The 19035-nt window shown below is 29.7% G+C and overlaps 2 protein-coding genes across 2 annotated transcripts; both read right to left on the reverse strand.

The window, feature by feature from the left end:
- Window positions 1-1456: 1456 nt before the first annotated feature.
- On the reverse strand, window positions 1457-2583 carry LOC109339285 (dehydration-responsive element-binding protein 3-like). Its single transcript, XM_019576701.1, has one exon. It carries the CDS (start codon window positions 2544-2546, stop codon window positions 1884-1886), a length of 663 nt encoding a protein of 220 aa, XP_019432246.1. The 5' UTR covers window positions 2547-2583; the 3' UTR covers window positions 1457-1883.
- An 11020-nt stretch (window positions 2584-13603) lies between these two features.
- Window positions 13604-17042, reverse strand: LOC109339288. The gene is made up of 4 exons (XM_019576703.1): window positions 16778-17042; window positions 16039-16158; window positions 15863-15933; window positions 13604-14062 (listed from the first exon to the last, which is right to left on the reverse strand). The coding sequence occupies exons 1-4, from the start codon at window positions 16928-16930 to the stop codon at window positions 13807-13809; spliced, it is 600 nt and encodes a 199-aa protein (XP_019432248.1). The 5' UTR covers window positions 16931-17042; the 3' UTR covers window positions 13604-13806.
- Between the last annotated feature and the right edge of the window lie 1993 nt (window positions 17043-19035).

Genomic DNA, 19035 nt, shown 5'->3' on the forward strand with positions numbered 1-19035 from the left:
GATACTTGACAGTTTAAATTGTTCTGAAATTTTCAACGTCTTCTATAATTTTCAGTCACGTGATTGTGATAGTTTTTAGTTTGAATGATGCAATTTACGGTTTATAATTTATATACCGATATATGTGGGATGAAGGTTTTAATCGAGTTTATATATAGATTGTGATAATTTTGATTGTGCATGGTTAAAGATTTGAGAAAAAATTCACGTTTGTCATTTTGTCTTTTTCCAACCTGGACTCGTCCTTATCTTGACCCGTCTTATTTTAGACTCATCCCTCACACGTCTCATCTTAATTAGGGACAAGTTCAAGTTCAAAAATTAACCCAATCAATATTTAAAAATAAGTGAGTGACATGCTTAATCCGCCTTATCTTTTCTCACACTTACCCTAATTAAAGTATTCCCTTCTGAGCAAGGGGAAACAATTATTAGTTACTTAAAACTTAGTCTCTTAGTTATATTGTAGAAATTTCTCATGCTAAAAAAAAAAAAAATTAGGAAAACATCATTTTTTTTAAATAAGAAAGATGAATTCAGTAGTATTATAGCGTCAAAGAGAATTGCATTCCTTTAAAAGAATTTAAAAACTTGAATTAGCGTAGCTTATTTTACTTCCCAACATTTTTTATTTTTCAAAAAGAATGTGTTGAAGATTAATTTACATCTGTATTTACATTTGTATCTCTTAATTAAATTTTAAAATTTCTTTTACAATAAATTAAATTATTTTATCACCCGTGTACTTATTAAATTTTATCTCTATATACATACAAAAAAGCTCATCCAAAAAATTTAAAAAAATAACTAAAAGTTACCACTTAACATGTCAAAATAACATTATTAATTTACAAACCTTACTGTTTAAATAATTTAATTAGAATAAGAGAATAAAGTATCATCTTAAGCTCCATCAAAATATGACATGTGTATTATTTAATTTAATTTTAAAAATAGTTTTGTAAAAAATGATTATATATAATATTTATCATAATTTTAGTGGATGGAGAAGATAATTTAACTCCTTATACTAAAAAATATTTTATTCTCTTCTTATGATATGCTCTTTTTAGAAAACTCAGTGTTATTCTCTTTATGAATAGGAGTACCTTACATATATTTTTATTCTAGGCCCGATAAAAAATTGATGTTATGTTAAATTTGTGTGTGTGAGTATTGATGTTGGACCATTAATAATTTCTGTCATATCAACGCAATAACTCTGTCCTAACTAGAAGCTCTCATTGGAAGACAGTTGCATGTTCAATTACATCATAACATCAGATCAAAATTTCACTTTCTATTATCTTCCCCTCTCTTATGGTAATGTTCTTTCTTGCAAAGTACTCATCATAGAATACAATTCCAAACTCTAAACAACAACAACAACATAAACTTGAATTGGTGTGTGAATTGACCATCCGTATGAAGAAGGATACATAACATTTTGTACTAAAAAACAAGTGAACCCAAAATGAACTACATTATTTCCTCTATTATTCTTAACCATTTACAATTCAAATAAGAGGAAGGAAAAATACATAAAAGGGACACAAGACTCATACAAAAGAGTGAGTTGCTTCCCCTAAAAAAAACCACAAGTGGCATCTTAAACACACCAAAAACGTAGACATATCATATATATTATATATAAAGCCCTAAAGATTTAATATTTTGCATTCCACAAATATAGCGGTCACAATATTTTGGTTTCAGAAGTCACCATAACCGTATCACCATCATACTTGTGGATTAGCTGTAACTTTTCATAATTACCATAAGAGAGGGGATTCACATACGTAAATTTAAAGAACTTACTTCACATGGTCAATAACGCATTCATTCACAAAATCATAACAAAATGACTTAAAAGCAGTGAATAATTAATTCCACACCAAACTTTCAAACCTACTCTCTGGGATTCCAAGCTGGTCAAAGTCTTCAAACCATGGTGGCTGATACATATTCCAACCATCAACCGAATCCATTAACACAAACTCTCTCTTCTCATCAACACTGTTTTCCAAACTCGGCAATTCTATTATCTCACTCAACTCATGAGACTCTTCCGTACACAAGTCCATTGCAGAAGCCAACGAAGAGAGTGAAGAAGAAGAAGACATTGACAACGTTGTTGTCGTCGTTGAAGTGGGTATGTCGAGGTTGTCCATTTGCGCCGCTTTTGCAGCCGCAGCTTGAACATCACGTGGGGCGCGTGAGACAGGACGTGGAAGAGAATCCACAAGGTCAGGGAAATTGAGAATGGCGGAATTACCCTTGATGCTTAATGCTGCAACATCGTGTGCTCTTGCTGCCATTTCAGGTGTAGAAAATGTACCTAGCCATATGCGTGATTTCTTTCGTGGCTCACGAATTTCTGAGACCCATTTGCCCCAGTTTCTCATACGAACACCATGGTACAAAGGGTGCTTGTTAGAGTCTCTAATTCTCTTCACCTTTTTCGTTGTTGAAGGTTCAGATGAGTTTGAGTTTGAGTTTGAGTTTGAAGTGCTCTCACTCTCTGAATTTTGTGGTTCAACACTCATTATTGTTATTATTTGGTGATATTTTGGCTTGGCAAATGAAAATGATAATTAAGCTATGACCTTTTTGATTTTTTTCTTTCTATCACTTACCAATGAGTCATGTCACACTTATATATATAAAGGTTGATGTTTGATATAGAAGAGTAGAGGCCCCACAAGAGAAAAATGAGTGACCTTGCAAAGTTGCAAGCCCACACACCCTACAATCTCCCTTCTACCACGCAACCTCCTTTCAACTTTTACTGAGATCTTATATAGATTATCAATGATCAAATATAATCGTTATATGATTGGGGTACCCTTTATATGAGGTAACTTTTGGGTTTAGTTAAGTTTAGTAAATTCATATATAAAAAGGTATTAAGTCGATTAACTTTCAATCATCTTACATCAGAGCTTCAATACTGCAAAATTTTCAAATATTATATATTTAATTTTGGACATTAGATGTGTTAAAATATTAAAATGTTATATCAGTAGAAAATATGAGCACCACTTATCATAGTTTAATTTGGGCAACTCTGACATTATAAAATAATACAATTACCCTCAATTATTCCTATAGCTTTCTCTCACATTATCTACAATCTTTTTAACCATTCAGTTTTTTTACCTACAATCTTGTATTACCCTAGATATGAGAAATCTTTAGCTCCATGTATCATTTCCCTCACTAAAACACCAACTTGCCATTTTTTGATGACCACAAATGAGTATTTTGTTGGTATTCGTATAATGCAGTATTTTATTACACTACAAAAATACATAAGTTGCAGCATCAAATTTCGTTGGAGGGATATATAGTAGTTGATGATGAGGCAGCAAGGATGCGGTAATAGTGTCATTAGGCCACCTTTCATTTAATTTATAATTCTCAATCCAATATAATGTGTGATGTTCATTTAGACAACAAATGATGTTTAAAATAAGTATATATATAAAAAATAAAGTCGAGATTTTTGTTGCTCTAAGTCAAAATAAATTTCTACCTTTCATTACTATTTTGGGGTAAAAAATTTCTCTGATTTGAGGCTCTCAATTCTATGGGTCCAAGTCTTAACTCAGAGGCGACTTTACTATACTTGTCAGTCTGTTTGCATCTCACTCATGTATACTTGGCTGTAAAGAATTTGCATGATAATTACTTAACAGAAATAGGTAATGAAAAAAGAATTATACCGATTATAAGAGATTTAAATATTATTATTATATCTTCTATCATTTATATTTATTCCTTATTAACTCAATAAAAAATAATACAAATAAATGGTAGATAACCAATTGTTATATATAAATCTTTATACTGAGAATACATAGATATTAGAGTGGTGTCGAGTACATAACATGATTTGATAAGTTGATGAAGAAGGTCCATACCCTATGTACTGTATATATGGTAGCTATTTGAGAGAGATTATGTAGCCAGGCAATGCATGTGTCTGCTATTAAAACTACATGTCCAGAGCAGGCAATGATATAGGTATCTGGACCTTTCTTCCATATCTTCCCTTTAAATAACGTAACATATATTTATATATATTATACTTGGTATTTTGATTATTTATAATAATTCTTCTTTATTCTTGACTAATGTATATTGCGGCTCTCAATTAGACTTTATGTTTTACTAACAGTTGTAAAGTTTGCTTTTGGTAATTTCCATGTCTTAAAAAGGAAAGAGATAACTTTAAAGATTAATTTTGGGTTGTAATTAACGATACTCTTAGATGGTGTTAGGCATTCTTGAGAATTTCATTTGGGGATGTGAGATTTAAATATTTACTAGAATGTTTAGAAATGGCCAAATTAAGTAACATTTCAAAACATTTAAAATGTGAATGGGGTGAGGATGTTGAATTTATTGTGGAAAATGGCAAAAATATATATATATATATATATTATTGTATCGACTAATTGAATCACAAAATTAAACAGATATTATATAATAATTATACAATATATATTACTTTAAGCTTGGTCATACTCGGGTTTCCAATCTCAAAAGAATCTATTAGCCGGCATCCTCGGGCTGTCCCCTTTTACCCGAGTATCTCGTGCAATACTCTATATCCCTGTCGTTCGTCTCAGATGAATCCACTCACCGTAGATGCAATAAATGCTCCTGACACGACATTAAAACCTCTGACGCATTATTTAATGCACCTTTGACATAGCATTTAATGCACCGCTGACTCGCCATCTGTGTCAGACCACAGACCACCTGTCACACCACCTGAACATTCTATCTACCATAGGCAAATAAACAAGGATAGATCTGCAGGTCAAGTAGTACATCTCTCGTACCCGTTAGATGCTGGCCAATGAGCAGATGTCATCAACACTTTTTAAGCTCTATAAATAGAAGAGATCACACATAGAGTATAATTAATTCTCACCCTCTCATTTATTGCTACACTTATTGCTCTAACTTGATTGTCGGAGAACCTTTTCAGGTACCTCCCCGGCGGACCCAAAAGATCATCCGACCAAGTTACCTGTTTTCCTACATTATTACATCAGACGTACTCTTTTGACCATCCATCTTCAAATTCTGACCATCCATCCTCAACTCCGGACCATCCACTCTTAACACTAAACAACAATTACTAAATTGGTCAAAACTAGAAAATTTGATTCATAATAAAAAAATATTGGTTTATATGGTACTTTTGTGCAAACAAATAATTACAGATTTAAAATCACTCATGAAATATTAAAACTTATTGTTCGTAATATGGCTGAGTTATATCTTACAAGTAATAATGTTTTTATAAGTTTATTATAATATATTTAGTTTAACTAGTAAATGTTGAATAATTGTACATTATATTACCACTCTCACCAGTATACCCAATAAAATATTAATAATTCATTTTAAGCAAATTTTTAATATCAACAAACATGGATTAATTTGAGAATGCAACTTACTAAACATCATATACATGGATGGAAATTACTTGTCCTAACTTGGTGTACAAACTCAATTGTTTCTTTATATATATTATTTGAGTTTAACCAAATTGCTCTCTAATTTTATTATGATAAAACTGATTGAATTTGCAAAGTTTTATTCACATGATTTTTGCTCAATTAATTTGATAATGTTTGATAATCAACTTGAGACTTGCATCATTGAAATGCCTATTCATGTTGAATTTGATTTTTTGAAAAGAATCAATAATCTTTTATATAAGTTGTTTGAAACTGAAAGACACATTATTTACTCACTAGTTTATCTTTTTCTGAAGTTATCAATGATTTTACCTATTGTGAAAATTAAGTTGTATAATCGAATGAAAGATACATAGATGAAAGACCATCTAGTCACTTATATTAAGCAAGAAATGTTCAATAACATCGACAACATGTTGATAATTCAACGATTTCAAAATATGAAGTCACATAAAGATCAACTATGAAATTTATAACTTATTTGAATAAATAAATTTAAATTGTAATTTCGAGATTAATGTTTTCATCATTTTATATATAATGATATTTATTATTTTTATTTTTAATATATGTTACACAATCTTTCTTCAGTTTTTAGATATGTCATCAGCTCCTCCTTTGGAGTTTATAAATGTTGTAACACGATGCTGTATATCAAAATATGAAGAAAGAGAAATTAATAAAGAAGGGGAGATAATTAATTAAAAAAAGAATCGTAAAGTCTTCATTACTTAGCTTTTTTTTCAAAAAATATAAAGTTATCAAGCTTTGATATTATAAAAACTTTATGTACAAATAACAACTATTGAAGGGTTACCATATTTGCCACTCATAGAAGATGCAGTAATTTGATCTCACTTTAATTTATTTCAACTCCTATTCACAACTAATTAGTAGTTGGTTAGGTATCTCTTAAATTGATGGGGTCTGAAAATCTGCTACATGTATCAAAATATTATTCCATGGAGTGATTGCAACTATCTCATCACTTACACTTCATAGTAACATTTTTGCTGGACTTCAGAAATTAATGAAGTTCTGGTCATAGCTTTTTCTTCTCACTTCAGGAGTTTTAATTAATTTTGCCCTCTTCTTTTCTGATCGTGTAGCAGTGTTGTTGATCATGAATTTATTGTAGCAGTTTTTTATTTTATCTTATGCAAAAAATATTTTTAGTATTATTAATTTTATAAATTATTAGATATAGTTTTTAAAAATAGTCATTCCATAGTTATAAAAACCGTACCGTACCGGCCGGTTCAACCAGAAAACCGGTGAACCGGCCCCCTAATCGGTACGGTACAGGTGTTGAACTGACCAAATATCAAAATCGGTCAAAACCGGTGAACCGATCAGTATTTTACTAAACCGATTGGTTTATACACATCTATTTTTTTTTTAAAAAAAACTTAAAAACTTAAAAAAACTCATTACAAGGTGACTCATCTTTCCAACTCTTCTTCAACACTTCAAGACACATGTTTCCAAAACATACTTAGATTACACATTTTGGTTCCTAACATTCGTGTGTAATCTCAGTGACATTTGTGTAATCTTAAAGTACTGTCTGAAGATAGGATTTGGTAGAAAAATATAATATTCATATAAGATAACTTTGACTCCTTGATGTTAAATGTTAAAACTCTAAATTTATTTGTTTTATAGAGTGAGTTGTGAAGTTATGTCATTTATTTATATTTTGTGGTTATTAAGTGATAATTTTGGATTAATATATGTTTTTTAATTTAGATTTTGAATTTGTTAAAGACTTAAAGTTGTTTATTTATGTGAATTTTGAGTAGATTATAAATTTTTTTGTTATAGGTTTATATATATATATATATAAGTAGGTATGTCCGGTTTAACCGGCATGCGGTTTAATTACTGAACCACTGGTTGAACCACTGTACCACTATACCATTATCCTGACTGGTTTGGTACAGTTTTAACAATGCTGAGTCATTCATTAATAAAACCATTCATTTTATCTGTCTACTGAATTAATTAATTTAATGCAATAATATCTTCATAATAATAAAAGCAATTGAAATACATAAAAATTTGGAGAATGTCTCATAAAAAAGTCAAAATTAAAACATTAAAAAAAATACGGGGAGTAATGTTATTAATTGACCTTAATAGGTAATGCATGTAAATAGTGTGTAAGCAGTAATATGTGATTGTATGAATCCTTAGTCTAAAGTCTAATTAAATAGTTATTTTGGTTCCAAAGAAAAAATAATTGAGAACCAAATAGTAATCTAATTGTAGCTTTTCCTTTAATCATTGAGTGTGGCTGTACTGGTAAGTTGATAGAAAAATGTTACTCCGGCCCCTTCATGGTGTAGAAGTTTTAGGTTCAAATCTAGTCAACTTTTTTTTTTCTTTCTTTTTTTGTTGTTGTTGAGGTTTTGGCTTATAAAAAAAAACCATTTCACAACTAAACTGTGATTTTACTTACTTTTATTTTTTAATCACTGAGTGACTGTATTGATATGTTGATACCAAATTAGAGGGAATAGTATAAAAAATAAGGTATTGACGAGTTTACCACTTATCATAACATGTATGTTCAACACAATATATAAACTATTAGTTGTATTTGTCATGGGAATATATGTCTTGTGCTTCCATTATTAGTTCAATAAAAAACGTTATCACAATTTTTGTTTGGCAATAAGTGGATTGTAATTCAGAAGTTTCTTGTTGATTGGTAGAATTTAATTGAAAAAATAAAAAGGAGAAGGAAGATGCCCATAGCTGTCGAGATGGTTGTAGCTAATATTAACAAAAATTAGTTTCCCGATTATCAGAATTATATGGTAGATGTACACATACTTATTTATAAAAAAAAAATATGAAATAGCATGCCAATCTCATGCATATGCTAAAAATAAAAGGAAATCTGAAAATTTTGGGAAAATTGTCAAAATAAACTTTAATTAAGAACAAAGTAACTGCACAAATGAATATATTCGTGCATCATTTTCATATATTTCTTTTAGTCGATAGTGACAATGTCATGTTTGTCAACCCGTTTTGCTATTGTTTATAATATGTAGTTTGTAAGTTATAACTGACAAATATAATATTTTGTGTTAAATATTTGTAATTTACAGTTGAATTTATTCGATTGGTGTAATATTCAACTTTTAAAAATACATTTTTAAAATAAGAAGATAATGAGAGTAAAATAAGAAGATAATGTTATATTTTTTTTTGTAGAAATAAGAATATAATGAGAACAAAATAGAGAATCACAAATTACACCAAGGTGAGTGGTTATTTTGTGTTTTCCTTTTATTAAGTAGTATATATACGCTATTACACTAATAAATTATAATACATTAAACTTGTGGGTCCAAAACCATCATACAAATTACAAATTATAATATAGAACTATTTTTCTTCCAATAAATATGATATCCTAATTATATGTTGTTGAGGATGTTTTGGCCAAGTCCGGGATAAATAAGCTAAGGATAATGTTATCTTTGAATCATTTCATTTAAGTGTAATCTACTTTTTATTTAATCTCTATGCCCATAGACATGATCATTCAATGAATCCCACCTAAATATAAACATGTGGATATTGACAAACAATGCTAATGACATATGTTCATCCAAATAGTTAGACTTATGTGGTAAGTGCTTATATCTTGTACATTCGGTGCCATAATATTTGTACACCTCTAATTTAACTACATAAAGTTTGTATGTTGAAATTTGAATAAATTTAAGAGCTAAAATAAATTGTGATGATGAAATAAAAATGAGTACCCATTATATATCAAAATAATTTAGTGAAGTAATATTTTTATAATAAATTTTGAACAAAAAATCTCTCATATAAATCACAAGAATATATCATACACTTTCTATTTAGTTTGATGATTGTTACTTATTAAACACTTGAATATTATAGATTTATTACTGTCATCCTCTTACAGAGTATTAAATGATTTCATATTGTGCAACAATGCACTGTCATGTTACCTGTAATCTCACTTACCCTACCAACACAACAAGCACAGACTGCAATACGATTATCACACCTACCATAAGTAGTAATGATTCTAAGACCCAGGAGTAGAGTGTGCAACATATATTAAAATAAAAATAATATATATCATCATATATAAAAAAATGAAAACATGAATGCCAAAATCACAATATTTAAATATTTTTAATCAAATAAATTACACATTTCATAATTGATCTCTACATGGTTTCATATTTTGAATTCGTTGAATGATAAGCTTATTGTCGTCAATGTTATTGAACATTTCTCGCTCAATATAAGTCACTAGACAATCATTCATCCATGCATATCCCATTCAATTATGCAACTTATTTTTCACAATTTTCATAGCTGGAAATGCTCTTTCTACTATTGTCGTGACAATAGGTAAAATAATTGTTAACTTCAAAAGAAGATAAACTAATGGGTAAACAATGTGTCTTCCACTTTCAATCAACTTCTTTGAAATATTATTGATTCATTTCAAAGAAGCAAATTCAACATTGCAATACATATTAATGATATAAGTCTCAAGTTGATTATGAAACATCACTAAACCAGTTTGACAAAAATCATGTGGATAGAACTTTACAAATTCAATCAGTTTTGCCTTATCTAGAGAACAAATTGGATGTACTTAAACAATACATCCAAAAAAATAGTTGAGTATTTAACTCATCATGAAGTTCCTTAAGTTGCATATTCACAATAGTATACAATAATTCAACATAATAATGATGTTCTATTGTGATAGCATGCGTTCTGCCTCCACGTCGTGAAGGAAAAAAGTCAACATCTATATCATGAATGTCAATGTCATGCATATTGCAAAATAAGATTACCTATTGCAATAAAGATTTTCATCCATCATCCCTCGTACTCTCTAATCATTGCTTTGTGATTTTAACCAAGTTCATTTTTCCTGAATTAATCCATTCTCTTTAATAATTTCAACAATAACAGATATAACAAATACATCAATATAAAATTTATCAAACCTTGTCCACTTAGAATTTCTCCATTTTTCAATGTTTTTCCAATGCCTTGTAGATAGTATATTAATTTTTTTTAAATTCAGGGTGTGCAAATTGCACACCCTCGATTCTATATAGCACCATCAATGGCTACAAGCTACAAGTCGACTATGCATAGAATACGGTCATGCCAAAGTTGTCTGTCATGGAAAAAGCGGCCCCCAAAAGCTAGGATGGTCGGTCATGCCAACAATACCCTCTAGAGTCATGTCATCCACCTTAACCACTATAAATAGAGGTCTCCCCAATAGTTAATATTATTTAGAACTCATCACTTGTTATCATTATTACTCATCATATCTCATTTATTGCTATCAGACATCACCTCTCTAGTTTTACTGACTTGATCGACGGAGAACCTTTTCAGGTACCTCCACCGGCAAATCCAGATCCACCTTCATCCAAATTCCAAAAAAAACTCTATCCCAGATATTCAGGAAGTCTTACTCAAACCTCGAGTCCGACCAAACTCGTTCATCCAAAAGAAAACATATTTTTCTCACTCTAAGTAAAACCCTATTTTAGTCACACATAAAACTATGAGTATTGAATATATTATGGCCTTAGAGTAATACTAATTGAATCACGATAAATTTTAAAACCAATGAAAACAATATCATACTAGTAATATAGTCATATAGATATGAAATTAGTTATATAAGTAAAAAATATTTAAGCCACTATTAGTATATGTTACCCACTTGCCGCAAACCTTTTAGGGTCGACTCCTTTATGTGACATGCAACTATATGTTTTGCTAAGAATGTGAATACTACTTTTTAGCTCCGTCTTTCACACTGAGAAGAAGAATAAAATAATTTTATTTTTACTTTTTATGCTAAGAGTATGATGTGAAATAAATATCAATTCAGAGTTTAAGGTTTATGATAGAGAAAGCAATTTTCTTTATATTTACAAAATATTCAGCATGATTAAAAAACATCTTATATTCCTCAAAAAGCTTGGTTCCATATACGTGTCAAGTCTCAACCGTGTAAACGGATGGAGATCACCTGTTTCAAACGATGTTTCATTATCCATTCTGAACTAATCACATATTGATATATATAAAAAAGAACATTTTTAAAAATGAAAAATAATAAAAAATAGCACTTTGGTTGAGACATGTGATTTCTATCATGTATAAACCTCTATTGGCACTTAATGGTGAGCCATGGGTAGTTCCATCTTGCCACGTGCAGTTAAGAAATAAGAACAACAAATTAGCTCAAATAAATGAACTCACCGCACATATCAATGTGACGTTGTAATGTCAAATTTATCATAGGCCCCCTTTACCTATTATATATATTAAGATTGGACACATTGCTAATTCTTAGTAATTCATAGCTCCAATTATTGCCTTACTGTGCAAGTAAAGTATAGTCATGTCCATGGCAGAGATAATATCTTCATAACCTTTTGGAGGATTTAGAATTTTATGGAGTATGTTTTTTTGTACAATCAAATGTGATGTTGATATCTAATGTTCTTCTTTCATTTTTATGACATATTTTTAGTTGGAGTTAATTTTATGACATATTATGGATTTCCATAAAATGGAAATGACAAATTTTGTTAAATTTGTATTTCCAAAATGAGCTATTATTTGCAGATGGGTACCTATTTTTGGACTAAGAAATGTTTTCATTTTACACAAGAAATGTAAAAGTTATGGACCCATTTGCATACTATAGACAAGTACAATGGAAAACTTTAGGTGCGGAAAATGCTGTTATACATTCAAAAAAACTATATAAAAAAAAAGCGATTAAAGAACCTTAAGTCCTTAAGACAGACATAACTGGGCCACATTAAGGCCCGACAAGGATAAGATCTATGAAATGGTGATTCAATTTGGGATTCTGTTCCAAGATTCCAATGGTTGAGATTGAGATGTGACTTGCATGAAAAACAACAAAAATAAATCCTTAGTCCTATGGTATGCAAGACCCCATTATTGCATCTTATATTGTTTTGAGTTTACTATGTTATGAATGATTAAAAGATGACAAATTTGTTGAATGTGTAGTGAGCAAAAGTGTTAAGACTTAATAGTTGTTGGTTCATACATGAATCCTAATGCAGCTTTCACTTATGTATTGCATGCATTCTATAAGTAAGAACAAGCAATATTTGGTTAATTAATAGTGGTACCTTTGTGTTCTATTCCAATGTACTAATATCTTTTGTTTTTGATAATTCCAGTGTACTAACTAGTTCCTGTTTATAGAACCTAGCCTTGGATGTAAATAAAGTAACCTATGCTCATGTCTTCTGCATCATATTATTAATTGCTTACCGACCTACCATACCTCTAACTGTGTCAATGTGTGTGTATAAACTCAAGCTATTCTAAATTCTACAGTAATACTTCTGAAAAGAAGTTCCTTTCAATTTCTCTGAAACTGCAGTTCCTATTGTCTTGCACAATTATGGAATGTAATAACCATCATAAACAAGTTGTCAAAAACTCTCTTGAAAGTAAAGTAGCAACTACTCGTAAACAACTTAAAGATCAAACTCATTCTGCCAAGATGTTATTTGTTTTGGCCGAGTAACACTAGGCGGTCAAACTCATACCTACGTCAATCATTGCCGACACACTTATAGACTTTTTCCTTCAGCCTCTCTCGTATCTAATGTGAGACTACACACTTAATATACCCAACAATGATCATATATGATGGCTCATTTACCTCAACGGAAACCACTACCAGGCACAACATGGCAAGGCCTACTCATGCATATGGAGTACCTGACTAACTTGGATATAGGAGTGTCTTTTGCTGGTACATCCCCTTCTCATAAGGAGAAAACCAACTTCAACAATCATTCTAATGTAGTAGGTTGTGTATAAAACTAACTAGCATTAGTTCAATTTTGATGAAGGTATTCTTGTTAAAAACTGAAATGAGACGAATCAAAGGGGGAAATAGAAATATATTATACTTTTAAATGTAAGAAGAAATAAGAGCTATTCAAATAAGGTTGTGAACTGTGATGAATAAGATTTGTTAATCTCTAAGGCTAAGACACTGAGTGATAGAGGAAAACAGTTTCCATTATAATCATGTAGATTGTCAAAGACACAATTTGCATGTCTCTTATTGTATCAGTAAGTTATAAACATAAATGATTTCTTGATCTAAAGCTGTTAGGTGGTAATGGTATTACAACATTTTTTGCTTTATTTTGTCCTTTTAATTCCCCCCCCCCAAAATTTAATAAACATTATGAGGCTTTACTTTTTACCATTTTCTTCTCTTATGACTTAAAATGAAATCGTCATCATCATCATCATCACTCTCATTGACAATTCTATTCTCTGCTTTTATATCACCATTCTTTGATGCCTGTTGTTGCTTCTGTGAACTAGTTTCAGTTTTAGTTGGTGGCTTTGATGGCTTAACAGGAGTTCCTGTCCGAATCTCCTTTTGCTTTCTCTGCTTTTTCTCAAATGCCTTCTTAGCTCTTTCAGGAGATAGCAACCCATGTTCCATTAACCTGCATATTGAGGAATGCATGCCTTAGCTTGTGATTTTCATAGCAAGGTTCAATCCACACAAAATGTAGAACAAGACTCTAACTGAGTACAAAACATCACTTCTAGAGTCATACACTGATTCTACTTAATGCTGAAAGAATCTAAGAGGCCTATCCAGTGAATAATATGAGAAACATCTAAACAAATATTATACTTGCCAATTACATTTAATATTCTTAGCTTGATCTCCCAGATTTTTCTTTGACAAGTTATGATAAATATAATAAAGTATCATAATTAGTCATGAAGGTAATAGCATATAAGGGAAAATACTGGAGTTGTTCTTCCACATTTTCCATTTTGTGCTTTTCTAGTAACCAACATAGAAGCTGCAAATACCTTCAAGGCTAGAACAGAGACCATCTCAACAATAAAGATTGTACCATTGGTTTACATTTGACACATGACACATATTCTTTTAAGATTAAGTATGTGGTGCAGTCTTTAAAGGTTAAGATACTCCAGCATTGCAATACTAGAAGCTTTATGTGGAAAAATTCCACATACTTACACAAATGCACTCTACTCAGATTTCAGTATGTACATAAGGGTCTCTTATGATCTCCCATATAATACTGAATATAAAATTATAAATGGAGCGTCTTTGGTATACAATCTAAGAACTATTCCCCTGTTTACTACCCCTGATCATGCACATTTAACACCTTACTGTTGGACTGTTGATAACATCCGCAACAGCTCAAGAACATTGAAATTATGGCCATATATTTGAAAAATATATTTCCAAAATATTATTTACACGAAACCAGCAGATGAATAGTCATTTTAATAATGAATTAGTATTTTATCTATAATAATAATATAAATAGTTATATTGAATTTCCATATGATTCTGTCAACAAGGTAAAGATCCTTGCAATATCTTTAGATCTATGGAAAATACTTTGTGATCAGTTATATGTATTTGTTGCTCTACAACATATTGATCTTTATTAAATGAAGGAGGAATGAGTTTTGGCATATGCTTCAGCTTACATTATGATGCACAAATTCAATTTATACACACGAATGGAAAAGGAATGAGGAATTCTCTAGTGACACAAATATATCAGTTTTTATAATCAGAGACATTCACCAATAGCAATATATAAGTTTTTAACAATTAATGTCAATGATATGAAACATTAATTTGATTAATTAAAGCATAGCATTTTTAGTATCAGCTATCCTGGATGAAAGAATGCTTAGACACATTTTAAAACCAGAGCACAATCTTATTGAAGTCTAGCTCTAGCTGGGCGCAACTTGACTATGCTAATGATATATATATATAATATCCTTACAAATCAATTGTGTATAGGCAACAAATGCTTTTATTCATATTTGGAATATTCTACCAGAATTGTCTAGACAATACAAACGGCATGACGCATGAAACCTAAAAACACAACAGTACGAGTAGATGGTTCAAACAATAAGATATGGACCAATGTTTTAAATTGCAGCCGTGGTCACAATTGCAATTATGTCGTGTTTACTAAAATTGCAAAATAATGTGATCAACTATGGTCAAAATGTGGTTGTTGAGACTCCCAAAACCACTGTTGTGACTGCAATTGTCTTAGCGGATCACAATTTAAAACTATGATCTCAACACAGTGAATGAATCTACAGCATATATCTAGAATTTATTTAGAGTTATTTAAAACTGTCAACTTCATGCTATCATTGCTATGTATGTACATTTAGTAGAAATGGAAATTGATGATGAACAACTGCAAGATTGAAAGGAAACTCACCAGAATTCAGCCATTTCACTTGTTGATATCTGTTTCGACAATGACTCGTAGAAAATCCTCAAGGGCTCTTTCTGTCAACAAAAGGAACAAAAACTCGCAAGGTTGAATAATAGTATATTACCATATATAGAAATTGGTTTTCCAATTTCCGGAATTAACTTGAATAGGTTCAGCACCTGTTCTGGAGGATCATGCTTCTGGCCAGGCAAACTGTAGACTTTCCTTTCTCTCACTTTGGTAGTTGTTGTCTTCGATACTGTATTTGATGCTGCTGATGATGATGGTTTTGATTTAACCTTCGAGTTTTTTCAAACGTATACAAATCAATCACACTTTTATACTGACTAAAAACTAGAAAATTTGATTGGACATATAAAATGGTCATACTTTTTGGTTCCATGTTTTTGTAAACAAAACTCATGTAAAACAAATGAAATGCATGTTCTTCTAATAAAACAATGTAAATAGTTTGCTATTTAGCACAAAACAAACATATGATGAATTCAAACTAATCAATAATAATGAAGCATTAAACTAAATAGACGGAGTAAAAAAGGGAAAAAGGTGAGTATGCACGTTCTTAACTGCAAACACAACTACAAGCTTCAATGAAAAGGGTTGCGAATTCCAATTGGTAACAATTAACATTCTCCTTTATTGAAATCAAGTTCTAAATTGCAATTCAGAACCGTAATTGTGGCCGCAACATTATAGTTTTTTGCATTTTTGCATTCATATCACAACTACATTTTCCTTTTCCTGCAATTGTTTGTGATTGCGATAAATACAACATAACTACAACGACAATTAGAAACTTGATTATGACAATCCTGGAGCTTTGAGCAAAATTACCCATACAAGAATTGAATCCAATAATAGAAAAAAGGGTTTTTGTTTAATTGGAATGATATATACCTGAGATTTGGTGACAGTGGTGGTAACAGATTTCATGATATTGGAGGTATCCATCTTCTTCTTAAGAGCTAAAGAATCAAACTTTGGGTTTGAAGAGCCATCTTGGGCACTTGAATTGAGCTTCAATGTAGTGCTTTTGATTTCTGTAGCCATAATAACAAGGTTTTGCGAAAATGTGTATAGATATTCAATTACGATTGACGCAATTTGTTGATCTTATATTCACCAATAAATTGCCTTCTGTGAAGGTAGATGGTAACGTTGAAAACTACAAAATGAAAGAGGTGGATAAGATTATATTGATAAGTTAATTCACATCGTTGTGGTGGAAGATTATGTATATCTAACATATATTATGATATTTAGTTAGTTTTTTATTTTATTTGAGTTTATAAGTTTAGGGTTATTTTGTTAGTTATTATTTTAGTTTATCATCTAATATTATTTATGGAGTTATTATCATTTTTATTAATGTTGAGAGAAAAACATTAAAAAGTAAAGGAAAAACAATGTAATATGACATTTTTATCTTTTAAGATATAATGATATGATATTTATGTCTTTAAAACTAAATGAAAAATTAATAACTTCTCTCCATTAATTAATGAATCTTATTCATCATTTACGACAACTTCTACTTATATAATAATTTTTACTTCAACTAACTAATCATATATCTTTTTTACCAGACCAAATCTTTGTATTCTATTATTTTTAGAGGAATAGATGAGTAATAAAAAAGATATTTATACTATCATTGAAATATTCGTTATTCATTTTTAATTATCACTTTTAAATATAAATATGATAACGATAATGAATTATATATTAATCGTGTATAAATATTAACAATGCATAGATACTATTATATTATTTTTAATAAAATTGATATTTTTACTATTATATTATAGTAAAATAAAAACATAATTGATAAATAAATAATTAATATTATCTTAAAATTTATTGAAAATATATTTAATAATTTTTTTAAATAACAACTTACAAATCAACTGAAGGTGTAGTGAATTATCCATGGTCAAGATTTTGAGAAAATATAGATATTAATGTGGGGATGTCATCTTTATTTCTTTTTCTATGGTCATCTTTATGGAACGTTATTCTTCTAAATATTATTTTCCGTTCTCTCCGATTTTCACGTTAACGATGTTATAATATGTGTTCAAATACGTATTTCCTATTTACGGTGTTACTTTGCGATTATAATAATACAGATTTGATACCTCATTCGACATCTAACTCTATATGTCCCTATATGTTATGTTAAATTAAAATAAGAATTGTTTGTTTAGAGAATTCTTTAATAAATATAAAATTATTATGTCAGTATTCGAAATCAAGTGAATATTTTTCGTTATGTTAATATGTGAATGGCACTAATAAATACTTTTCTTCAAATAAATATTTTTTGCACAAACTAAAAAAGGCAACATAATGCACATTTCTATCTAATGGAATATGAAGAGAATAGATGAAAGAGATTTAAATTATTTAAGCATAAAATCCTAAGATAAAGATGTGCACAACATATATTAAAAAAGTTAAAATAGCAAATATTATTATATATAAAATAATAAAAACAATAATATCAAAATCACAAAATTTAAATATATTTAATAAAATAAGTTACATATATCATAATTGATCTATACTTGATTTCATATTTTGAAATTGTTGAATTATGAACTTGTTATCAATGTTATTAAACACCGCTCAATATAAGTAATTATACAATCTTTCATCCATCCATCTACCATTCAATCACACAACATATTTTTCACAATTGAAAAAACTCTTTCTATGGTTGTTGTGATAATATGTAAAATCATTGTTAACTTCAAAAGAAGATAAGCTAATGAGTAAAGAATATGTCTTTCACTTTCAAACAACTCATCTAAAAGATTATTGGTATTCCTTTTAAAGAAGTAAACTCAATATTAATGCACATTTAAGTGATTTAAGTCCCAAGTTGATAATCAACTATCACCAAATTAATTAAACAAAACTCAGACCGGATAAAAGTTTACAAAATTATTTAGTTTTGTTATATCAAAACTAGAGAACAAATTAGTTGGACTTAAACGTAATAATACAGAAGCATTTAATTTGGGTTGAGTCCTTAATGACAAGTAGTGAATCTTTCCACTCCATTGTTTGAAAAATGAATGGAATGGGAAGGAGAAGGACTATAATTATATTATTAGTAAACTAATTACATTAACATCTTATGAGGTTTAATC

The sequence above is a fragment of the Lupinus angustifolius genome, unplaced genomic scaffold, assembly GCF_001865875.1.
Source record: "Lupinus angustifolius cultivar Tanjil unplaced genomic scaffold, LupAngTanjil_v1.0 Scaffold_66_3, whole genome shotgun sequence".
NCBI classification, from domain to species: domain Eukaryota; kingdom Viridiplantae; phylum Streptophyta; class Magnoliopsida; order Fabales; family Fabaceae; genus Lupinus; species Lupinus angustifolius.

Coding starts and splice junctions, on each gene's coding strand:
- LOC109339285 (XM_019576701.1), bottom strand. CDS start 2,546: ATGAGTGTTGAACCACAAAATTCAGAGAGTGAGAGCACTTCAAACTCA.
- LOC109339288 (XM_019576703.1), bottom strand. CDS start 16,930: ATGGCTACAGAAATCAAAAGCACTACATTGAAGCTCAATTCAAGTGCC. Junction 16,159..16,777: donor CCACTGTCACCAAATCTCAG/GTATATATCATT, acceptor AAAAACTCGAAG/GTTAAATCAAAACCATCATC. Junction 15,934..16,038: donor AGCATGATCCTCCAGAACAG/GTGCTGAACCTA, acceptor TTTTGTTGACAG/AAAGAGCCCTTGAGGATTTT.